This window comes from Pholcus phalangioides, unplaced genomic scaffold, assembly GCF_987345545.1.
Source record: "Pholcus phalangioides strain wild (caught in Gottingen) unplaced genomic scaffold, Ppha-v1.0 ptg000031l_1, whole genome shotgun sequence".
Classification (NCBI taxonomy): Eukaryota; Metazoa; Arthropoda; class Arachnida; order Araneae; family Pholcidae; genus Pholcus; species Pholcus phalangioides.
The window spans coordinates 5,233,419-5,257,629 of record NW_028301621.1 but is presented as its reverse complement, the minus strand read 5'-3'; the positions used below and the strand labels follow the sequence as shown (position 1 = coordinate 5,257,629).

General features: G+C 38.0%; 1 protein-coding gene across 1 annotated transcript in view; it reads right to left on the bottom strand.

Annotated features, from left to right (window-relative positions):
- Positions 1-24,211, bottom strand: part of LOC149067027 (pituitary homeobox 3-like) — a 51,934-nt gene that overhangs the window by 6,767 nt on the left and 20,956 nt on the right. Inside the window, exon 2 of the mRNA XM_089252796.1 lies at positions 21,216-21,421. Coding sequence (XP_089108922.1) covers positions 21,216-21,421 — 206 coding nt within the window. The remainder of the gene's footprint in view (positions 1-21,215; positions 21,422-24,211) is intronic.

Genomic DNA, 24,211 nt, shown 5'->3' with positions numbered 1-24,211 from the left:
AGGGGTGGCACATGAGGCTTCGCACCCGGGCGACAGGTAAGCTCGAGCCGCCCCTGTATTGGGACTTCCTCCAAGATTGACACCACATCTTTAAATTGGTGACCTCCAAACATTGACACCACATCTTATTTTAATCCATACTGTAATGCTTCCTTTTAACTGCCCTACTGCATCCTAAATAATTTCAATGCAATTTTCCTATCCTGCAAGAACAATGTTGTGGACATTAGAAAAAAAATTCTAAAAAGTCGTATCACTACATTTAAAGCAATTTAAATCCGTTTATTAGAGACTCACTGCATCTGCTGATTTCTAAAAAATAAATAAATTCTCACGTAAGTCTTCACTTTGAAATGTCCATAATCCGCTTAATGCGTCTCTTTGTATCTGTCAACCTAAAATTTATGGTTTTTAGTGTTGATAATACGCATGCAAAACCAATTCAGCGACGCGTTTTCACAATCTGCAAAAACTGCTTGGATTTGATAGTTGGAAATGATGTCTAAATGCCAAAGATTTGGAGTTCGAATCAAAATGAAAATGTCAAATAACTGAAATTGTGCTTCGTATAAATGAAATATTTTCACGTTTCTAAGTGCAATATTCACTGAGATAAGCGAATTCAAAAACTTGAAGAAATTTGGGAAAAAACCGCATTAGGTAAAATGGTTTCCCCTCATTTAATGCTGTTTTTTCCCCAACTTTCTTCGAATATCTCAGTGAAAATTTGAACTTAGACACGTTGATTTTTTTTGTCGGAGACCAGGAAACAACTTTCCAATTGGGTTTTGGGGCACAGGGTGTCCGCATAAAAAGTTAACATTTTTATTTTAATAACTCTGTAACCCCTGGCAACATGAATTAAATGTCTGAGTACTACACATTATTCGGGTACTTTTTCCAACTGAAAGTACGCCTCTAAGACCAATGGTTCGCCAGTAAAATGCCATATGCCCCGTTACCTATGCGCCCTGTATATGAAATATAGTACGGACTGTTATGTGAAATATTGTGTTGTGTTTAAGCCAACGCGCATGTTGCTTCGTTCGCCTGCGAGAGAGCGGTCACATTATGAACCAACAAAGTTTAAGTCAACAAACTGATAATTTTCGCATTTGAAAATCTGATTATTTATATTTTCCGATGGGCTTGAAATCCTGATAATGAATCATTATTATGTTCACACGAACAGTTTTGTCACTGCGTACATGATTTCTCTGGAATGAATGGTTCAAACAAATATTTAAAAAAAGTTTCACACGTATTTTAGTTTTTTTTTTTAATTCATAATAGGGCATGAACCTATTTCAAGCGCAGAGTTTACATTGATTAAAAATATTTTTTTTTAATTGGACTGACACAACACATAAAACATACAAATCAAACTGAGAAAAACACAAAACAATGAACTTCACAAAAAGTAACATTACGATGATACAGACCCTTTGTGTGACCCAAAGGGATTTATTCTATTTTTACTGTATTCTATTGTATTTATTTTGCTTTTTCGTTATTTTCATAAATTAAAAATTAATCAAATTAAATTCACAAATATTTATACATCAGACAATTTTTGAATAACTATTTTCTAATGGGAAAACGGGGGGGGGGGGGAGAAAGGAAGGGGGAGTAGAAAATTGTTCGCAAGGGGGGCCACAGGAATGAGAAATGGTTGAAAGGGGGCCATGGACAAAAAAAGGTTGAGAACCACTGCATTAGGGTACACACTCATGTTCATACATCACTCATACACACTCATGAAATAAACACATCACTCATGTTATTTCTAGTTAATTAGTTCAATAATTTTGACCTTTTCGAGTTTTAAGAGTTCTTCTCTCTGTTTTAATTGGTTTGTAATGATTTTTTTTCAAGTGAAGATCTGAGGTACACATGCGTGTACCCAACTCCAATGGTCCTAGTAAGGATATCGACCCCAATTAATTAATTTGGTTTTTTTAAAAAAAGGAACTTTTGTAAGGGGTATTTTCACATACAATAAACAAAAATCAATTTTTTTAATAGCCAGTTTTTTCTCAAGGGGTGAAGAGGTCAACTTGGCTGGCGTAGTTGCTGGATGTGCTTCAATGGAAATTCAATGTTAGTCTTAAAAAAAAAGGGAGTAGAAAGAAAGAGTGAAAGTTTTTTTTAAATATATCAAGTCACACATGAATTTTGATTTTTTTTTTTAAAGTTTACGTGAGTAAAAAAAATTAGAATGAAAGTTGAAGTGCTTTAGAAAAAAAATGAACTTTTCCTTGTGAGATACCGTAATTTCCAGCGTATTATAAATACGCACATGCGAATTTCACTACCTTGAGAAAAGATTATAGTATTTCCTAATCGGCATTTGCAAGTTTTATACACCAATAATGAAATATTTTTTGAAGGTGTTATGGGCCACATTCTTGTTAAAAAAAAGTCGGTTTTTCAACTTGAGTTTATGCGCCATCTATATATGTTAAAAAATTTATTTTTACTTGTCAATTTTTGAAAACATCCAATTAAATCAGGAAAAAAAGCTATAGATTACACGAGAAGTGTAAAATCTGCAGTTAAAAAATCAAGATAGGTTTTTTTAAATATATTTTTAACATGTGTATCTCGAGCCCATCCCTCTTTCCAAGCAAACTTCCCTTTGCACTTTTTTTAAATGAATTTTTAAACTGATTTGAAATACAAAATTTTGAACTTGGGCACTGTTACACGTGCTGTGATTCATCCTTCTTCATTTCCTGTTCTTGCTAAAAGGGAAATTCGCATAGGTCAAAGGGCAACACGGAAACGCCTGAGAACGGAAAGAAAAAGGGAGGACCTAGATCCATATCATCGTCCCTTAGCTGCCCCCCTGTGGTTTCGGTCGTAAACACTACGTTTTTCGATTCGGTCGCAAATAAGACGACACGGTTCCCGGGTGGAAAAATTTAAGGGGTGGGAACAAAAAACGCCGTTAAAAATTATCAATTTTTGAAATGGTGGGGCGAAGAAATCATGTTTTCCCGAAAGAGGGGGGGGGGGGGGGCAAAATAACATCTTAGGTCTGGTCCTGCCTGGTTGTGTCAATCTTAATCTTACAGGAAGTAAGTCTCAATACACTATCTACTTTGATTAGCTATACAAACCAATCAATCAGCAAATCAAACCACAGCCGCAACTAGATACTTTTTCAGCAGGAGGGATAACGCATTTTGGCACCCACATGTAACATGGAAGAAGCAGTTGAAGGGTGCATTCGGCGTCCCCTTCCGTCCAGCGCCCGAGGCACAAGACCCGCCTGCTCCCCTCTATTTGCGGCCTTGAACTAAACGACGATATGACCTTCTCAATTATGGTTAAAATTACTTTTTCCTGTTAAATTGAAAGGAATAACATGCGAATATTTGAGATTGAAACAACCGTAATGCTATGCCAATTAAAGTTTCTTTAGTTATACAGCAATGTCGTTTTAAAAGATTAAATGAGGTATAAAAAAAATTATACTATTTTTTCTCACGTATGGTTTTTATATCACAAAGTTTAACATGCAATCAAAACAATTGAATTTTTGTGATGTTTTCATTGAGAGACAGTTGGATCCTACTTATAACATTTTTCAAAAAACCATAGTGAAATCTTAATGAGAATTAGTTAGAGTTGGAACAACAAAAATAAGTCGTACGATGCGGGAAAACGTTCTAATTGGGAACTTTATGAGCGAGATTGACTGTACATTAGGGTGGAACGAAAAAGGGTGTTTTTCACTTTTTTTGGAAATTGATGCTGCCTTAGTATTCAAAAGATGCCTTTCAAGGTATAAGAAGTTATACCAAATCTAGGAAAATATTTTAATATCTTGAGGTTCCTCCTAGACCCTAAAGGTCGAGCAAAAAGACTTTTCTAAGTACACATTATAAAAATCTTTTCAAACGTAAACGAAGTTGATGATTTTTAAAAAGTAATTTTAAAAAAAGAAAAATATTTAATTTAAAAGTTATTCAGTCACATGAGGCAAAACTGAATACAGTCGAATCCCGTATTAACCAATACCGTTATAACGAAATTCTCGTTTTGACGAACACTTTTCTAATCCTCCAGATAAATTTACATAGGAAAAATGCAGACCTGGAATTCCTTTATAACGAAATTTCAGTATAACGAAGTGATTTCTCCGGTCTCTTGGTGTTGTAACGGGATTCGACTGTATATATAAAAACCCAGAGAAATACTCACAAGTTAAGAGTTCCATACATAAGTAATAACTGACAAGCAAATATGCAGCTATCATGGCATTTGAAAAGAGATTTTTTCAAGCACTCCGAATATAGTGATTGATAGAGAGAGATGAAAATAAACCCTTTTTTTTGGGGGGGTGGGAAACAAAACTATAATCATGTTTCAAATTAAAAAACAAAAAAAAACCATAGTTTGACGATATAGGTGTCAATTGCTTCCTCTGTTATCACACTGTTATCGCATTTCACTTTTTTGCAAAATAGTCCACTTTTTTTTCAAACGATGGATTGATTCCTTGATTTTATTCTGGTTTGAATGGAACATGGAATGTACGGATTTCTGCTTCTGATAATCCTTCATTTCTAATTTTCAGAATTCTCTTGATTCCCAGTTTTTTGTAAATGAGATTCTCATCTGAAAATGATGAGAGCAATAAATTCTCTGGGTGGGCGTTTTTTCTCCCATCGCCCCCTACACAATCTAATCCATAGGATCCCATGTTATACCCGTAGCTTCTACCGCCCCCCGGAACATTCCATCGCCCCCCAGGAGGCGTTAAGGCCCACGTTGGGAATCACTGATCTAGATGCTTCACAAGATGCCTTAGAGATAACTCATTAAAGTGAAAACGTCAAATAAGCCATTGCGAAGGATGGCCTATTTCTTTCTCTATTATCTATTGATGTGATAACACCCTTTTTATAACCAGTATTGGTAACAGTCCCGTTGCATCCGATCGCCATCAATTCGTTCGTATCAAAATCTTGGTTCAAAAAGTCTAGGATTGATGACTTTATATCTCTTGCTCTACTGCTTCTTGGAGTTGTGTGACCGAGATGAATTGACCCGGGTTCCTGCAATATGAAGTTATGTGTTCTTCAGATATGGTTCTTCTATGGAAAGAATCACCTTGTTTGACATTAGCTAAGGTTTTGTTTTTCCGACCATCAAAATATATTCCTCGCACATTTTGTTCTAGAAATTTTATCTTGCAAAAGAACTCTCTGTGATGCTCTTTCACGCCTTATTTTCATCCGGTCTATTGTCATATTTGGCTTCTCTTTCGTCAATAACTCAACATCTTCCAGCACAGCATTCGCAATAATAGCAGCTGATCGATCAGACACACCAGTTCTATCACAAGCAATAGGAACATTTGGCAATTCAGTTCTCATCTGAGAGGATGATGGCATAACTTCAAAAGCAAATGAAGTACTTGCTTCGGCACCGATTGATGGACCAGCTTCAGTACTGGAAGATGGAAATGCCAACTTCAGTACTGGAAGATGGAAATGCCAACTTCAGTACTGGAAGATGGAAATGCCAACTTCAGTACTGGAAGATGGAAATGCCAACTTCAAAGGCAAACTGTGTTTTGGCTCATATAGATCACTTTCCTCAGAATCGTTGGATATAGATGAGTTTTTAGTGGTTCATGAAGTAGTTTCCGCCGTTTCTTCTTGAGATAACTCCAAACGGGATACCATTTTCATTTTCCTTTGTTCATTGTTTTTACATTTCTTCGTTGTTAGGACATCTACTCGACCAATGGTCATCTTGCGTGTACTTGTTTGATCTTGAAAGTTTGAGATTTTGGGGAAAAAAATTAGGAATTATCATTTCTTCACATAAAGGCATATTTTAAATTGTATTACAATGTTAATTTCGAATTTTTTTTTTCGTCCCACCCTACTGTACATGGCGATGGGGTCAATTTTCAAAGAAGTTTCAAGTTGTGAATTTTTCGCATTTATACTAAGTTTTAAGTTTGAACTTTTATAGGTTCTTTGTCAAAGATCATTTATAAAATACGTTTGACAAAAAATTTCATGGTGTAATGGGAACTTTGATAAAAGTCGCTCTTTATCAAGTTTTATTTTATCAAAGTTAGCCTCCTCGTCCTATATTTGAGAAAAGATTAATGCTGATGCTTTCTATACTGCAGTTTCAATTGCTGAAGTTTACGTATAGGCTATACTTTATGATTTCATAAAGAAATTAGAAAATGAGTTGTAAGGTAGTCAGTGGGAGCTACGAATATCTTAATGCCGTATATGTCAACACCAGCCTACAAAAACATAAACAAACAGTTGGATGCTTATCGGTTATAACGAATTCAATTCCGTCCTAGTGAACCTGCAATGCAATACTAAAATAATGTTGAATATATCGTTATAAAGAATGGTCATATTTATATATATGGGATACAAGGGGTCTCATATTTTCAAGTAATATGTTACCACTCGTGGTGGTGGGGGGGGGGGGGGGGGGTGGTTCGCGTTTGCTGACTTTAATGACAAGGTGGGGGGGGGGGGAAGGAGTTCGAGTGATGATTGTTTGAGAAAATATGAAATTGGGTTATGGTTTTGGTTGGTATATATGAAATGGTATATTATTTCCGAAAGTAAAGTATTTATGTAAATTAGGCCCTATACTTCTGGTACTTGCAATCAGGTAGTGGGAGCCCTATAAAATCACTCGGTCTGGGGCCGTGGCCCCCACAAGGGGTGGGGCTGACAAGGCTCCAGCCCTGGGGCCCGGGATGATTTTCATCATTTTTTTGTTTTTTCAACTATAAATTCATCATAAAGGGGAACGTGAAAGCCCTGCTTCAGGATGTGGGGGCCATGCCCCGGGCTTATGATGCTCTTAAGTTTTGCAGACATGGGTTATAGCAAGATTGGGGTTGGATGGGTCAATTAAGGTTACATGTCGTGGGTGACAATCTACGAGTCCGCAAATTTTAGGGGGCGGGGTTGTTTCCAAGTTTTTCTTTGGGGAGCGATCGATTTTTTTTCAGTGGATTAAGTTCCATAAAATCGAAAGTTGTATTTCAAGAAAAAAGCCCGAATATCTCTTTGAAGCACTACCGTACTATTGCGAGAATCGACGTCGGGTGTGTTTTGTCAACGCGATAGCTAGATGGCGATCTCTAGCTTTAGATAACGCTCCGATTCTGTTCATTCCCACATAACCACTCAAAGAAGGATCGACGTAACTACAGATTTGTGTCAGAGTTCCTCACTCTTCGTAAGCCAATGCGCCACAGCGTTGGTTGATTTTCAACTTTGAGCCCTGAAGGCTAGTCGATCTCACGTTAAAAAGTCGCGCCACTGAGAGCAACAGTCCTACAACAGTACAAATATTCAATCATTACGCTTGACTCACAACTTAAAATATCGATGGCAGCACTGGAAAATCAGACAACACTAGATAGGCACTCAGACTGTTAGGTACACTCCCACATTTCCGGCACTACTCATTCGGTAGTAACTTGCCCATGACGATAGACCGGAGTTTTGCTAGGTTTGAAAGAAAGTCTTCGTAAACGTTATAACCATTGAATTATTGATAACAATTCAATGGACCACTTACAGCCATGATTCCATGGCTCTCTTGTCTCAGTCAACGGTTTACCCACGGCTCTCTTAATACTTGAAGTACTACTTCAAATCACTGAACAGTTACACATCAATATACACTGCTGGCCACCCAAATTGCAACACCAAGAAAGACAAGAGATATCGCAACAATATTTATTTTGTAGATAAAATGTTGACCAAGCATCAAATAATTAAATTTATAGACTTCTGTGGAGTGTGGTTCCTGCCAAAATCAGTAGCCAGAGTAGCTGCCATTCTTGGAGATCACTGCTGCCACACGCCTCGGCATTGATTCAAAGAGACTTTGGATGTGTTCTTGGGGTACAGCAGACCGAGCAGCTTCCACGCGTTGCCAAAGTTGATCTGGTGTGGCAGCTGGGGATGTAATCTGGGTCAATCGTTGAGCAACCATGGACCACATGTTTTCTATCGGTGAAAGATCCGGAGAGCGAGCTGGCCAGGGAAGCAATTCAATCTGGCGATTGACGAAGAACCTTTAAACAATGCGTGCCACGTGTGGTCGCGCATTACCCTGTTGAAATATGGCTGTGGGCAAGCCCTGAAGGTAAGGAAGGACAACTGGCTCCAACAGCTCGGAGATGTAGCGCTGGCTTTTTAAAGTACCGGCAATGCGTACTAGAGGATTGCGAGAGTGATATCCAATACCGCCCCATACCATAATACCCGGTGCAGGACCAGTGTGGCGGTGCATAACGCAGCTGTTCAGCATCCTCTCTCCACCGTGTCTCCAGAGTCGAATCCGACCATCGTGGTGTTGCAGACAGAAGCGTGACTCGTCAGTAAAGACAATTTCATTCCATTGTGCCGTCCACATCCTTCTTTCATCGCACCATTGGCGGCGGAGACGTCTGTGGTTCTGCGTCAAGGGTAGACGAAGCAATGGACGTCTTGCGGACAGACCACTCTGCTGTAAACGGCGTCGAATGGTACGCGCAGACACTGGATGATGCGGTAGACTGAATGTGCTGTGCTATGGTTCGTGATGTGGCTGAGCGATCCGTCACTGCCATACGCACAATACGCCTGTCATCACGTGAAGTGGTGCAATGAGTAGGATGCGATCGAACACGTCGGTCCGTCGTACCCTCCTGCATCCAACGATCACATATCCGCATTACAGTTGTTTGGTTTCGTCCAACACGACTACCGATTTCCCTGAAAGATAATCCACAATCTCGGTAGGCCACTATCCTTCCTCTGTCGAACTCGGATACTTGATCAAAAGATGATAGCTGTTTTCTCCGAGGCATAATTGATAGTTTTTTTTGAAAAAACCACAAGAAAAACACAATTGCCGTACTTCAAATCGTCGAAATCTCCAAACCTTAAATAGCGCTTTGAAGTGGCGCCACAGGCGCGCGTGATGTGCGTCTGCGCTGAAATTCTAATCATTTGCATATCTCACCTCCGCTAATGCATGCTGTAAATTTCATATTATTTGCATGCTTCCTTCAGGGTGTTGCATTTACGGTGGCCAGCAGTGTAGATAACTTGGCTCTGATAAAGGCTGGTGACTCACCCATAGAAGCTGCGACTCACACTTTGAGAACAACTGACTTGCAGTACACGGGTATTAATATTTTATTCAAAAGATACGTGAACATCTTTAATGTTCGTGACACATACGTAAATAATTTTCATTTTAATTTTCTTAAATTTTTAAGTCTGTTCGAGGACCACCTCTTCCATCATCGCGAATAGGTTGAGGAGTCAGTTTTCTTCATTAAACTCGAATATTTACGTTGTATCGGTTTTCACGAATATCGGATCTGTCGAATTTTTTTCACGTGCCACTTCGCTATATCCGGGCTCGACTGACACAACACTGGATTTGTTGGTTCATATAGATGATACATTTATTTCATTATCATCTGAGATAGTTGACAGTAAACCAATATCAGGTGGGAAATCTTTTATCAAATATTGCCTCCTCATCAATGTTTGATAAAAGAGTTATGCTAATGAACTTCCTATCCTGCACTGTGACGTGTTAACTCTTCAAAAACCTGTTATTTCTACGCAGGGCCGCAACTAGATATTTTGTCACCCGGGGCAAGTCGGCATTTTGGCGCCCCTTTAATGTAGAAGCAGTTAAAGGGTGAATTCGGCAACCCCTTCTGGTTCAGCGCCCGGGACACCAGTCCCGCCTGCTCCCCCCTATTTGCGGCCCTGTTGCTATGTTACCTTCTCCTCTCACTTGCCACTCCCTTCTCTGGGGAGAAAAAAAGATTCTTTCCCGTGTGTATTTCTTGGATTAAAAAAAAAAACTTGGTTTTCTATCATATTTATTGTTGAAAAAAACCCCGCAAGAATCTATAACTAGGCTGAGGCAATCGGGGCACTGTCCCAGGGCTCCGAGCCAAATGTGGCGCACAAAAATTTACACTTACTAGGGGTCTGTTCTTCACAAAATTCCGTATCCGAAAAACGAACCCTTCACGAAATAAAAAATAATGAATCCATAAATTTGAAATTCCATTTCTTTTGCTATAGATCAACTAGATTTTTTTCGCTTCCCACAAAATTACTCATTTCATCCAGGTTTAGGTTCACTTGTATTCAAGGCCATTAGTTAGGGTCCCGACATTTCCAGAGGGGTGCGGAGTCATCATGCGCTCAATGCGTGGAGAGGCGGATCAGTGGGCAAAGCGCACTCGGCATCATAGGCGAAGATTGACTTGGAAGTCTGGGGGGCACGATGATCATGATGTGTCAATTCATCTATACATATATGGATTAGATCAGTTGACTTCATCTTTGATGCTGGGGGGCAATGCCCCCCATGCTCGGCCCCCCCGCGCGCCATCTCATGACGAAATAAGTTTTACTTAAATACTTATTACTATTAATTCATCAATAAGTATCATTCACACTAGTAATTATAATTATTAAACAATTATTAATTAATCAAGATGGTTGAATTAATGATGTTAAATTAATTAAAACGGGCGTTAACTGGTAGGAGTAAATTAATTATGAGCATCAATTTCTTAAATAGCATCCAAAACTCATCATGGTGGTTATTTCGTTTATTAATTCATTATTTGTTTATAATTAATGAATTATTATTCATAAACTAATCATCAGGAACTAATAAGTTCGTTCAACTGATTCATTTAAAACGGACTTTGACTTGGTAAAAATCCGAAATGAAAACGTTTACAAGCGTTTTTTGGACTTTCACCAACTTGCTTTGGTACAACCCGAGTCTTTGGGATTTTACCGTTACAAGACGCAATATTAATATGATGAAACACGGGCAATTTAGTCGCTAAACTTTTACTCTGAGGCCGAACACATACTGGGGAGACGACAAAGAGAGCGATTTCAAAAGAGAAAATACATCGATGCTGATCTCGATGTCCCATCACATACTGACGAGGCTGAGAGAGCGAAAATGACCGCAGGCGTTCTGAAGGGTAAAGAAGAGAAGCCTTTGAGCGGGAAAAGTGACATCTCGCCAACTAGTAACCCTACCAGCCTGTTCATGCCAAATCAATCAGTTTGGCAATATTGGAGGATTCCAATAAACCAGCGGTTCTCAACCAGTGCTCCGTAGAGCCCTTAGGGCCCCGTGTGAACTCCCAGGGGCTCCGTGGCCACTCAAGGAAAATAAATAAAAAAACCGGTAAATTTGAAAAAAATAATTATTAATATTTTTGAATAATAAAAATAAGTCAGAAACTTATAAATAAGTAAAAAATAGGCGTCCGGGGCGCCGCCATAGAAATTACATACCGGAAAGGGCTCCGTGGGTCAAAAAAGGTTGAGAAGCGCTGCAATAAACCCATTAATCCTCAAAAGACTACAAGTCCTGATATATGTTTTTAATGACTTCTTGTATCAAACCGTTGTTTCGAATATTATTATTGCATAATGTTATTATATTATAATATTATTGCATAAAGATTTAAATAATTATACTTCAATCAAGATAGAGACAACAGAATTAGTTAGACACTGAATAAAAATATATGCCCATAATCCGCAGAAGATAATTTCGATACTTTCTAAACAAAATATCACCGTTAATGAGATGAAGCGAGAAGTTATCCATACACCTCGATGACGCAACTGTAATTTTTTTATGGCCACCGTATCATTATGAAAATAATTGTTATTAGCGATAAATGTATACGTGGTCATTAAGCACAAATTATCAGTGTGGATCCATTATTTATGAAATCCCAGAATTACAGATTCCTCCTATATGCAGGGCCGTCTTAAGAGCATCATGGCCCCAAGGGCCAAATGATTTTTCTGAGGCCCTACCAGGCAAATTCCCGAAAATCTCAACCACATCTCACTTTTGTGAAGCCTTTTTTATCTTTAGGTCCCACGGTCCTTGCCCTGGTGGGCTCATGCCTTACGACGGCACTGCTTTTAACCGGCATGTTCTGTGCATAACCAATTTCAATGAACGCACGGATGCTGCAATCAACTGGTTTCGATTTTTTAAGAAATACAGAAATATGTATTGTGTGTGAGATGCTCATTATTTGCATCAGAAAAAAATCTTGTGCCTCTTTCATAACACACGACATTCCAATTCAAATCCACGGAAATAACAGATATTCAGTACAATAAAATAAAAGAGAAAAAAACAGAAACAGTGTTTCGACAATGTTAGTAAGCGATGAGCAATCATCACGGTGTTTATCCGTTTTCCTAAAAAACGGGTTCTCAATCTCAAACATTTTCCACCCGCGCCGCCCATTTCTCTTATGAAGAGCCATTGGCGTACGCAAAGGGGGATTTGGGGTTCTAACACTCCCCCCCTTAAGCCAAGATTATAGTGTTATTTTGCCGGAAAAAACGTAACCCCCCCCCCCCAGAAGGAAAAACAAATCTGAACCCCAACCCCCCGAAAAAATTCTGCGTACGTCTACGTGAAGAGCAGTTGTAAGAAAAGCATTTCTTTGAAAAACCTTTGTCAAGACCACTGCGAAACTGCACCCCTGACAAAGGTTGGCGCGCACAGTTTGAGAACCCCTGCTAATCCATCAACGTGTTGACAAATACGGGGCCGACATTCGAGGGAGGGGGGGGGGCTTTTGAAAATACACTAAAAATGGTATATATACATACAAATATATATATATATATACTAGGGGGCTCAACCCCCTCCCCCCCCCCTTTTCTCATCACAACATATCTTGTTTATTTCGTCCCACTTCATCAGCGTACTATGGAAAGGGACATGTGAAAGCACCAGCTTACTGAAGAAGCGAATTTTATAATAAGAAAACAACAAAAAACAAATGTGATTCATCCAGTACCCCCAGAAAACTTGCCCATGGGGGTCCCCAGACTCCAATTCGCTGAATTTGAGTGGGGCCCAGACTGGATTTATCTCGGGCTACCACCGAGGTGTTGCAAATTTTACATTGTTAAACAACAAAAATCAATGAGATTCATCAAGGGACACCCTGAAATGAAACCTGGCAACATTTCCATGGGGCCCCGACCTGGAGACTTGTCGGACATCTCCCCGGTGAGGGGCCACGAAAATTTTAAATTTTTATCAATTTTACAACGAATGAAATCCAGGGCCCCCATTCAGCAGCAGGGATCCAATACTCAGATTTTTAGTGGGGGACGCAGACTGAATTCTGGATTTATCTCGGGCTTCCGCTGTTGCAAATTGTACAATGTTAAACAACAGAAAAGAATGAGATTCATCCAGGGCCCCCAAAGGAGAACCTGTAAACATGGGGCCCCCCGACTTGGAAGCTTGTCGGTCATCCCCGGTGCGATCGCCATGAAAATTTCCATTTGTATTCATTTTACCAACGAATAAAATCCAGGGTCCCCAACCAATTACCTGGGACACCAATTCGCATATTTTTAGTGAGGCCCCCCAGATTGGCTTTATCTTGTGCTTTCGTTGTTGCAAATTCTAAAACGTTAAATAACAGAAAAGAATGACATTCATCCAGGGCCCCCCAAAATGAAACGGTCCCCTCGGAGCTTGTCATACATCCCCCCTGTGAGTGCCACGGCAAATGTTCATTTGTATTCATTTTACCAACGAATAAATTCCAGGTTCCCCCCCCCCTCAATTACCCGTGACCGAATTCGCAAATTTTATGGGGTCCCCAGACTGGATATAGCTTGAGCTTCCGCTATCGCAAATTTTTCAATGTTAAAGCAGCAAGAAAACAACGAGATCCATCAAGGGCCCTGGAAATCAAACCTTTTAACTTCCCCATTAAGGTATATGTGCAATCCCCCCGGGTACCCCGACCCTGTGTGTTGGGAGCACTGGTGTTATATGTATATGATACATATACATACCTCTCAGCATGACCCCCCCCCCCCTTCCCCCACAAGGGCAGGGCTGACAGGGGCCGGAACGATTCTTATCACTTTTTGATTTCTCACACTATAAATTAACCACAGAGGGCCCCCGAAAAGCTGGTTTGGGGGCTCGCCCATCTATTCCAGTCTAGGGGCCCTGCTGTAGGATATGGGAGCCTCTCAGTACATGCACGTAACTTGGTCCCGATGGGTCAAATGGGTCCCGAATATGCTAGAGTTAAATGAATACTTGACCTAAAATCGTAACCGATTTCCATCACTCAAAAAACGTCACTCACTTCCGTAACATAAAATCGTCACTAATTTCGGTTGCTTAGAAACAGGCCCTTTTCGAGTTTGTGATTTTATATTATAGAGTAGATATACATAAATTGAGTTCATGTTCTTTGCCTGCCCCCTTCCCTGGAAAACGTTGAAATGACGTTCCTGGAAAAATCTCTACAAATTTTCGTTGAAATTCTAAGAACATGTTCAGTATTGAGTAGAAAATTAATGTCGACCAGCAATTCTCAACCTTTTTTCTGCGTCACGGAGCCCTTTTTAGTATATGATTTCTACGACGGAGCCCCGTACGCCACGGTTTTTTTTTTTCATTTGGTCATAAAATTTACTGATTCACTTTACTTTAATTGAGTGAACGTGGAGCACCCTCAACCAGTGCATGTGGAGCACTGGTTGAGAACCGCTGGTGTAGACAGTACATAGATAAAGTTTTCTTTCTAAAAGATTTTTGATGTGTTTGTGGGGAGGACAGGTTTTTTCCGCCCCAGCGACTGCATAATGATGTATAGTGGTATATAACTTATGATTTTATAGTGGTTTTCCAGTTTCCGACAGAAATTTGCCACCCTTTACATTTTGCAGCCCAGGGCAAAGGCGTGGGCATGAAAAACATTGAGAGGGCTGAAAGTTTCCAGTCGTCCCGTGACGAGCCTCGAGCCCGTATGTAGAAGGATGCAGTGCCCCGCTTTATTTATTCATTAATTGGGGAAGGGGGTTCTCAGCCCCCCAACACAAAATTTATTGGGGGGGGGGTTGAAATAGCCCCCCCCCGCCATGTTTTGGTGCCTACGTCCCATGGCAGTACGGCAGTACATTTCTTATTAAAAGCTATTCAGAGACAATTGGAAAGATGAAATTTGAAGGATGGAATTTGCGCCCCTCCCGATACTACGCCCAGGAAACCAGACCAACCCCACCCCCTAGTTGCAGCACTGTCCGTTCGTCAGAAGGAAGTTCTCTTGCACATAGTGCAGTTCTCCATGCAAAAAGCGCAATGGGATGGGCGGAAATTTGAGAAATATTTATCTCGTTAGTCCCAGTAAAATTTTGAAAAATATTCACGTCTAAAAAAATGACGGGGGGAATTAATGCGTAAAATACCACCACAACAATCGTCAAACTTTTAAATTAGGATAGATTGGGTTAAGCACAAAAAATGGGAATTGAAAAGAAGAGAGAGCGCCAAAAGTGGAAAAACATCCGAAACACCCCCTCCAAACCAAATGGGTGGTGATGATGATGATCCCCCCTCAGAAGTTCTCTTTTTTTTCCAAGAGAGTGAGGACAAAAAAAAAGGGGAGAAAACTGACCAATCCCCAAATAGCGTCTGATTTTACCTCGCGATGAAAACAAACCGGCTTGAAAGAGTCGCGTACCTCTTGAGCCGCCTCTTTCTCCTCCTCGTCTCGCTGCCCGAGTATGTGAGGCGCAGAACAAAACAGTACATTTGTTTTCGCCGCTATTTCGTACCTCTCCGCTCACATCCCCAGTATGTGTTCGGCCTGAGCGTTGTATTCCTCAACTTCTTCATAAACTGACATATTCATTATTCATTAAGTTGCGTTCCTAGCTAAAGATGTAATGCATCAAAATAATTAGCTTCACCCGCAAATTACTCCATCCAATACAATCATCCACATAAGTTTCATGCTTTTTAAAACCGAGGCCATTACAGAGGTTGCAAATGATAAATTTCCTATAGCAAATGGTAAAAACATTTCTTCATCCATAACTACTACCAGCAACAGCACAAGACTAAGGCCGGGATTACACTATAAAAGTTTGATAAAAGTTCGTTTATAAAACTTCAAAAATGCAACCAATAGGCGGATCGAATTAAGCTCGCTCGAATGTAACAGATGTGTTTATTGGATACATTTTTCAAGTTTTATGAAAGAATTTTTATCAAAGTTTTATAGTGTAATACCAGCCTAACGAAGACTGACAAACAGACAAAAAATTTTGCAAAAACAATTTCATATAAATCTTTTATATAGTGTGATGTGGTCCATTTCCTTTATAAAATAAAAAAAAAAAAAAAAATTGAATACAAAATTTATAGAAGATCTTTGCCAAGTTTTATAAAAGAAAATTTATCAAACTTTTATAGTGTAACGCCGGTCTTACTCTCTAACCACTGTACTAATTGCGGTTATAAAACACCTCTAAATTAAGCACATCTATCATTAAACGTCGCCAAGTATGTTGGCGTCAATCAACAATCGTGCCAAACAACCAAGATCATATCCTGCGATCAAGCTCTATAGTGAAGATGAGAGGAAAAAACCTTCTCCACTCCCTATTTACTGACGTCATAAAATGCTGCTTTTTGATTGATTGCTGGTTTGGGTCTACCTAGAACTCCTTAATACACTTCCGTATATGAAGGCGTCTTAGGCCCCTTTCACACGGAGCGGATGCGGACGCGGGTGCGGAAGCGGGTCCGCATACCCTTTCACACGAGCACTGAAGATGCGGGTGTTTAGGTTGAAATTCGTGCATAAAAACTATTTTTTCGCAATTTTTGTAACTGTTTTTCTCCTTCACCCCTGATTCAGTGCCCATATGCAGCCTAGAGGTATTCTTTGGTGGTTTAATCTAGAGCCACATAGAATATGGGAATAAAGATGTCTTCATTCCGATCCTCACAAGTAGTCGATGGGAGAAAATGTCTTCAAATATTTTCAAAACATTTTGAAAAAAAAAATCCGTCTTTCCGGAAAAATATGAAAGAAAAATTCCAAAAACATCCAATGTTCGAAAAATCCAATCCAAAAACATCCAAAACTAATATGTTCCTTAAAAAAAAATTCAGTAGATATCAAAGAATTTGCAAGTAGAAAAAAAGGGGAGGGGTGGGAACGTTCAAAATGTCTGTGCTTAGAAATATTCACATCACAATTCTGTCTTAGGCCGGGATTACAGTATAAAAGTTTTATAAAAGTTGGTTTATAAAACTTGAAAAATGCAACCGATAGGCCGATCAGTTAAGTTCGCTCGAATGTAACATTACATTCGTTACATTTTTCAAGTTTTATAGTGTAATCCCTGCCTAAGGCTGGTATTACACTATAAAAGTTTTGTAAAAGCTCTTTGATAAAACGTGAAAAATTCAACCAATATTATCAACCGATGCGCCTATTGGTTGAATTTTTCAACTTTCATAAAAGTTCTTTTATAAAACTTTATAGTATAATCCCGGCCGGATTACACTATAAAAATTTTATAACAATTATTTAAAAAAAAGCAACTAATAAATTTATTAGTTGCTTTTTTCAAGTTTTATAAAATAACTTTCATAAACCTTTTATAGTGAAATCCCATCCTTAGATTAGTCATTTCTGAAATATAAAATTTCATTTTTTAAGTTTATAGACTGAATATTGAGTAAAATATACTTGTAGGTATGGGGGGAACTACCAAAAATATTCAAGTGCTAGGGTCTTCAAACGTCTTAATCCGGCCCTGAGTGAACACCGTACGTGGATAACACTGTTTAATAAAAGAATTTTTTTTTAAGTTTGAAAAAATTAAAAGATTAAAAATTTAAAAAAATAATAAATATTTAAAATAATATTTCAAATATTTATAATTTTTTAAATAATTTTAAAATTTAAAAAGAAAAAAAATTAAAATTTTTAAATTAAATTTAAAAGTTATTAAAGTATTTAGTCAATTAAATATTCGTAATGAACAGAACGGCTTATAATTTTGGTCCCGTCAGTGGCCGTTGTTGACAGGTTTTATTGTATAAAATTGTGAAATATGGACAAAAGGCTGTTAAAGTTGCTATATCTCAATCTCAGAAGGAAACGAAGGGATACACGTATGTAGGTACATTATATTAATGAGCAGGGACCATCATATGGTGTTTTTAAGGGTATTTATGGCAAATAATTAAAAAAATTCCGTGAAAAATCACCTTCAAAAAGTATCCAAACATGCGGACGAATTCGCTCCGCATCCGCATCGTCTGAATAGCTCCGAATAAACCTATTGTCAAAACTTCTATGTGCGGATGCGGAGCCCGCACTTAGGGCCCTTTCACACGGAGCGGATGCGGGTCCGGAAGAAGTTTTAACAATTGGAATATACTGCGCCTTTCAGACGAGCCGAAAAATCTCCGCACCTATGAAATGTTCATGCGGGTCCGGACGTCGTCCGCATGTGTCAAAACCAAAGTGCGGGCTCCGCATCCGCACATAGAAGTTTTGACAATAGGTTTATTCGGAGCTATTCAGACGATGCGGATGCGGAGCGAATTCGTCCGCATCTTTGGATACTTTTTGAAGGTGATTTTTCACGGAATTTTTTTAATTATTTGCCATAAATACCCTTAAAAACACCATATGATGGTCCCTGCTCATTAATATAATGTACCTACATACGTGTATCCCTTCGTTTCCTTCTGAGATTGAGATATAGCAACTTTAACTGCCATATTTCACAATTTTATACAATAAAACCTGCCAACAACGGCCACTGACGGGACCAAAACTATAAGCCGTTCTGTTCATTACGAATATTTAATTGACTACATACTTTAATAACTTTTAAATTTAATTTAAAAATTTTAATTTTTTTCTTTTTAAATTTTTAAATTTATTTAAAAATATAAATATCTGAAATATTATTTTAAATATTTGTTATTTTTTTAAACTTTTTAGCTGTTAATTTCTTTAAACTTTAAAAAAAACACTTTTATTAAACAGTGTTATCCACGTACGGTGTTCACTCAGGGCCGGATTAAGACGTTTGAAGACCCTTGCACTTGAATATTTTTGGTGGTTCCCCGATAACTACAAGTATATTTTACTCAATATTTAGTCTATAAACTTAAAAAAATGAAATTTTATATTTCAGAAGTGACTAATCTAAGGATGGGATTTCACTCCAAAAGGTTTATGAAAGTTATTTTATAAAACTTGAAAAAAGCAACTAATAAATTGCAAGTGCAACCGATAAATTTATTAGTTTATTTATTAGTTTTAAAAGAATTATTATAAAATTTTTATAGTGTAATCCGTACTTGAGGCCGGGATTATACTATAAAGTTTTGTAAAAGATCTTTTATAAAAGTTGAAAAATTCAACCAATAGGCGCATCGGTTGCATTCAAGCAAATGCAACCGGTGATTTTAATGGTTGAATTTTTCACGTTTTATCAAAGAGCTTTTACAAAACTTTTATAGTGTATTCCCGGCCTAAGACAGAATTGTGATGTGAATATTTCTAAGCACAGACATTTTGAAAGTCCCAACCCTTCCTTTTTTTATACTTGCAAATTCTTTGATATTTGCTGAATTTTTTTTTTTTTTTGGAACATCGAATGTTTTGGATATTTTTGGATTGGATTTTTCGAACATTGGATGTTTTTGGAATTTTCTTTCATATTTTTCCGAAAAGACAGATTTTTTTTCAAAATTTTTTGAAAATATTTTAAGATATTTTCTCCCATCGACTACTTGTGAGGATCGGAATGGAGGCATCTTTAGGCTCATTGATAAAAACCACCAAAGAATGCCTCTAGGCTGCCTATGGGCACTGAATCAGGGGTGAAGGAGAAAAATAATTACAAAAATTGTGAAAACACAGTTTTTATGCACGAATTTCGAACTAAAGATGCGGGCGATTCGTCCGCATCTTCAGCGCTCGTTTGAAAGGGTATGCGGACCCGCGTCCGCATCCGCTCCGTGTGAAAGGGGCATTAGATCTACCACAGGCTGTAGACGCACGTCATGTTTCCACTTTTTGAGAATCTTTGCATGGAGAAAAAACAATACAAAAAAAGAATAAAACATTTAAAGAAGAATTGAGAGCAAAAAACATTGAAAGAGGTAGCAAAAACATTGAAAGAGGTAGCAAAAACACCGAGAAAATATTTTCTAAAAAATGCTTTTTTTGAGAGAAAGAGAATTCATATCCACGGGTATTCCAGTATCCATGTTTGTTTCGCTACAAGAGCACTTTACTGAACAAAAAATTGATTTTTTTTAAATCTCTGTAAGGATGGGCGTACCCTTGAGAATTAATTGTCTGGTGCTATGTAGGGCCCACTACGTCTCGCTAGTTGGAAACAAACTCGGCGTTGCTGATGTCAAATTCAATGTTTCCATCAAACGTGGAACGTGTAATGAATACCGGAATTGCAATCTCTTTGTGATACATTAGCAGTAAAATAAACTTGTATGACGGCACTGAAGAAATAATGTATATGGAATTAATAATGACGTTATCAATTTCATGGTTGTTAAAAAATTAATAGATTAAAGAATTTTCGAAATTAGTGGAATCGAGGAGGAATTGATTCCGAAAGTGGCGAAACTGGAAGTTTTTGGTTTGAACTTGGGATGTTTCTTGCTTAAACAATGGCATGTGGAACCATTCAAACTATGAAAGAGAAATTCATATGCAGAGAGACTTCATAAAAATTCGAGATAAACCAGGAAAACCAAGAAACAACAGAAAATCACCAATGCAATCCAAGTGATTCCAGCAAAAGAATAAATAAAATGATTTATATATTTGTATTTATGTATGAATTACAAACGGTAAATTACTAGATTTTTTTACATTGTTCATAAATATTTCGATTTGTTTATTTGCCTTTTCGTAGAAAATATGAATGAGTATATCCCAAAAACAGGTATATTGCTGCTTTAGGTATGGAAACTTGGGAAATAAATAAAACTTGATTCGGGTACTGAATCATCCATGTCCCGACAAGTCAAGATTAGTTCTTTTAGTATACTTCCGACCCCCACTATTTTGAGCCACACGGAGAAAACTTCGCGCATCAGACACTATACATAGAGTTACTCAAATAGTTGTAACCACCATTTAAAATTAAAATTTCAAAACTATAACAAGGTTAGAAAATAAAAGTTCAATTACACTCTAGATCGTGGGCTTGATATGAAGCTTCCGCTTGCCACCAGTTTAAGTCAATCAATTTAGACTTCTGAATTCAATTTAGAAGTCGTAGTAGCATACGTACTCTGACTCGAGTCTCCGTGAGATTGGTCCACAGGGCGATCTCCTCCCTGGTCGACATGTCCGGATAGCGATTTCGCGAGAAAGTTGCCTCCAACTCTTGGAGCTGATGACTGCTGAAATGAGTTCGCTGACGACGTTGTCTTTTAATTATCTGAGGACTTCTTATCGTTGCTGCGCATCTTGATTTGGTCGGCGTCATATCAGAATCTGAAAACGAAACATATAAAGATTTGTCTCACATAATATAAAGATTTGTTTAAAAAAAAATGTAACCTCCTCGAAATTTACAAGAACACTTGAAACACTCAAATTGAAATCTCAGTTTCAAAGTATGGCTGTAATTTGCAACGTCATCTAAAACGTGCTTCTTAAGCATAACCGTAATAAAAAAAAATATAATCAAAATGTATTGAATGCTTTTGAGTTACCTGCTTGAATGATTGAATGCTTTCTGAAAAAAGTCGAATTGATTTTTCATTTTCAGAAAATTATGATGATTAAATATTATTTATAAATAATATATCCGAATAACAATTAATTTTCACATGAATATTTTTGTGGGTGTAGACATTAACTTGTCCAGGTAAGTTCAACTTCTTCCTGGTTATGTACGTGAACCTGGAATCATTGAAACTTGACATTGCGGGGACAGAAAGAGGAAATTTATACTAATGAAATTGCGTGTTTATTCGTTTTGACAGTGTTAAGAGAACGCGTGTTGACATCGAATATAAGAATGCAGTGCACCAAAGCCGTAGCGAGTGGGGGCAATGGAAATGTTAGAAATTGGCATTCATGGAATAATATACGTAAGTCTATTGTTTTATCACTTTGTTTCCTCCTCGAAATTTAAGTTTCCCCCCCCCCCCAAAAAAAAAAAGTAATGGGCACTGTTGTAAACACAATAGTAGATAGCTTGCAGATTTGAATGTTTTCCTCCTTTTTTTTCATGGGTATGACCGAATCATTGATAATACTTCGTTTATCCATCTTCAAAGTCCCCCCCCATGTTGGAATCAGAAATGTAGATATGTACCTATACGTCAGAAGGCTTCTCTCGATGTGGTTGTACGTCACTGTGAACACTTTTTATTCCAGAAATTGAGGAATACTTTAGAGATGCCAGTTTCATTTTCTGTCAACACCGTGCCCGTGAATTTACAGCACCATTGATGCAGCTTCATAGACATTGGCGAAATTTTGAAATAAAACAAAATTGATAGCTCCGTCTGATTCTAGTAGGTGAATAAGTGCAACGGTTAAATGGTAGTTCAATTCTAGCAGGTGATGGAAAACGAAATCTTCACCAAGCATTCGGCCATGTCCATGAAGCTTCATTGATGCTTTGGGGTTTCGTTATTGGGCCTGCCACAAAACTGGACTGGCAGAAAAGTTATGGCGTTGGTGGTGGTTTCGAAATATCTGATGATGGTACCCAGTGGTGTAGCCAGGTTTTGGTCCGTGGGGGAGCGAAATTGTGGAAGGCGCCATTTTTTGTTCGTGCTTAAGGCGCAAACTTAAAATTACGCATTAGTGGAAAGAACTTTAAATTTCCCAATTTAAAAAAAAAATCAGATTTATTTTGTTTTCAGTGGATGTTATTTTTCAAATTAAATTAATTACCTTTCAACTGATTGATGTATTTTAATTTTTTAATTAATTTAAAAAAAATGTAAATTCCATTTTGTGTTTTGTGTATTTATACAAATGCAAACACCAAAAACAACTGGGAAGTCACCCTAACAGGTAGTTGGAAAAAAATTTAGATTAAAATATAAAAAATGATAGGAGAATATAAAATAAAAAGGAAAAAAATTATTTTCTCTTTCTCTAAAATTATTCCGAGATATGACAGTACAGAGTATACTTCCATTAATATCGCTTTTATCATGTAACACACTTATCGTAAGCACGTATCACATGTGCACTACTTCTACTCAATTGTGCATGTACTTCCAAGACATTTGTCTTATGGAATTTCTAACAAATTAATGCATGCCGGAAAGTTCTTTCTTATATTATGCGTGACCATAGGCGTATGCAGAAACCCCCCCCCCCTTTGCGTACGCCAATGTACGTGATCATAACGTATATATGATGCCATAGTTATGCATGGTTTTGCCACCTGTCTTCCATATTAGAAGTAAAGTGGCAGATGCCTGAAGTTTCGTGTTATGCAAATACCACGGTGAAAGCCTGCCTGCTTTCTGCGGGAAGGCTTTCGAAACGAAAGATCGGTTAGCGCATTCGTACCTAGAAATTGAAAAAAAAAAAGAAAAAAAGACTCGCTTCAGTCAACTGCCACTGTGCTACTAGTGGGGTTCAAACTGGGATGAATCTATCATGATGCCCACACGATCGCAGTGGTTATCATATATTACTTGATTGTAGATACACAAGTAGAGGGTGGCCTGAATCCAAAAAGGTTTAGGAACCACTGCTTCAAGCGAATTAGTGTGTGCCAGAAATTGTCGTATGTATCAGTAATCTATTAAAGTATCTCTGAGTCGTATTTGTAATGCCACTGCTCATCTTCTGAATCAAAGTAAAAGTTGCAGGTGTATAAATCGATTGAAATATTTTTTATATTTTATTATCTACCTACTTCCTGTGGAGATACTATTTAAAGGGGAGTTCTGCTCGAAGTTGAAAAACTTAAAAATGCATTGTGCATAGTATATGTATTTCTTGTGAAATAAATTCATACGATGTTTTATAACAAATCAGAGAAGAATGAAAATATATGAGTGATGAATGGGTACAGACTAGCGCAGGGGTTCTCAAACTTTTTTCATCCGCTGTGCCCCGTTACTTTAATCAATGTTTGACCGCGGCTCCCCAGAGCAATTTAAAGAATCTCTTTGAAAAATCTTCAGGATGCTCCGTGGTACCCCCGGCAAAGGTTGGTGACGCACAGTTTAAGAACCCTCTGAACTAACAAGTTCTTGGAGTTTTCCCCTCGTAATTTGACCAGAGAGCCTTCGGGTAAGTGCTGGC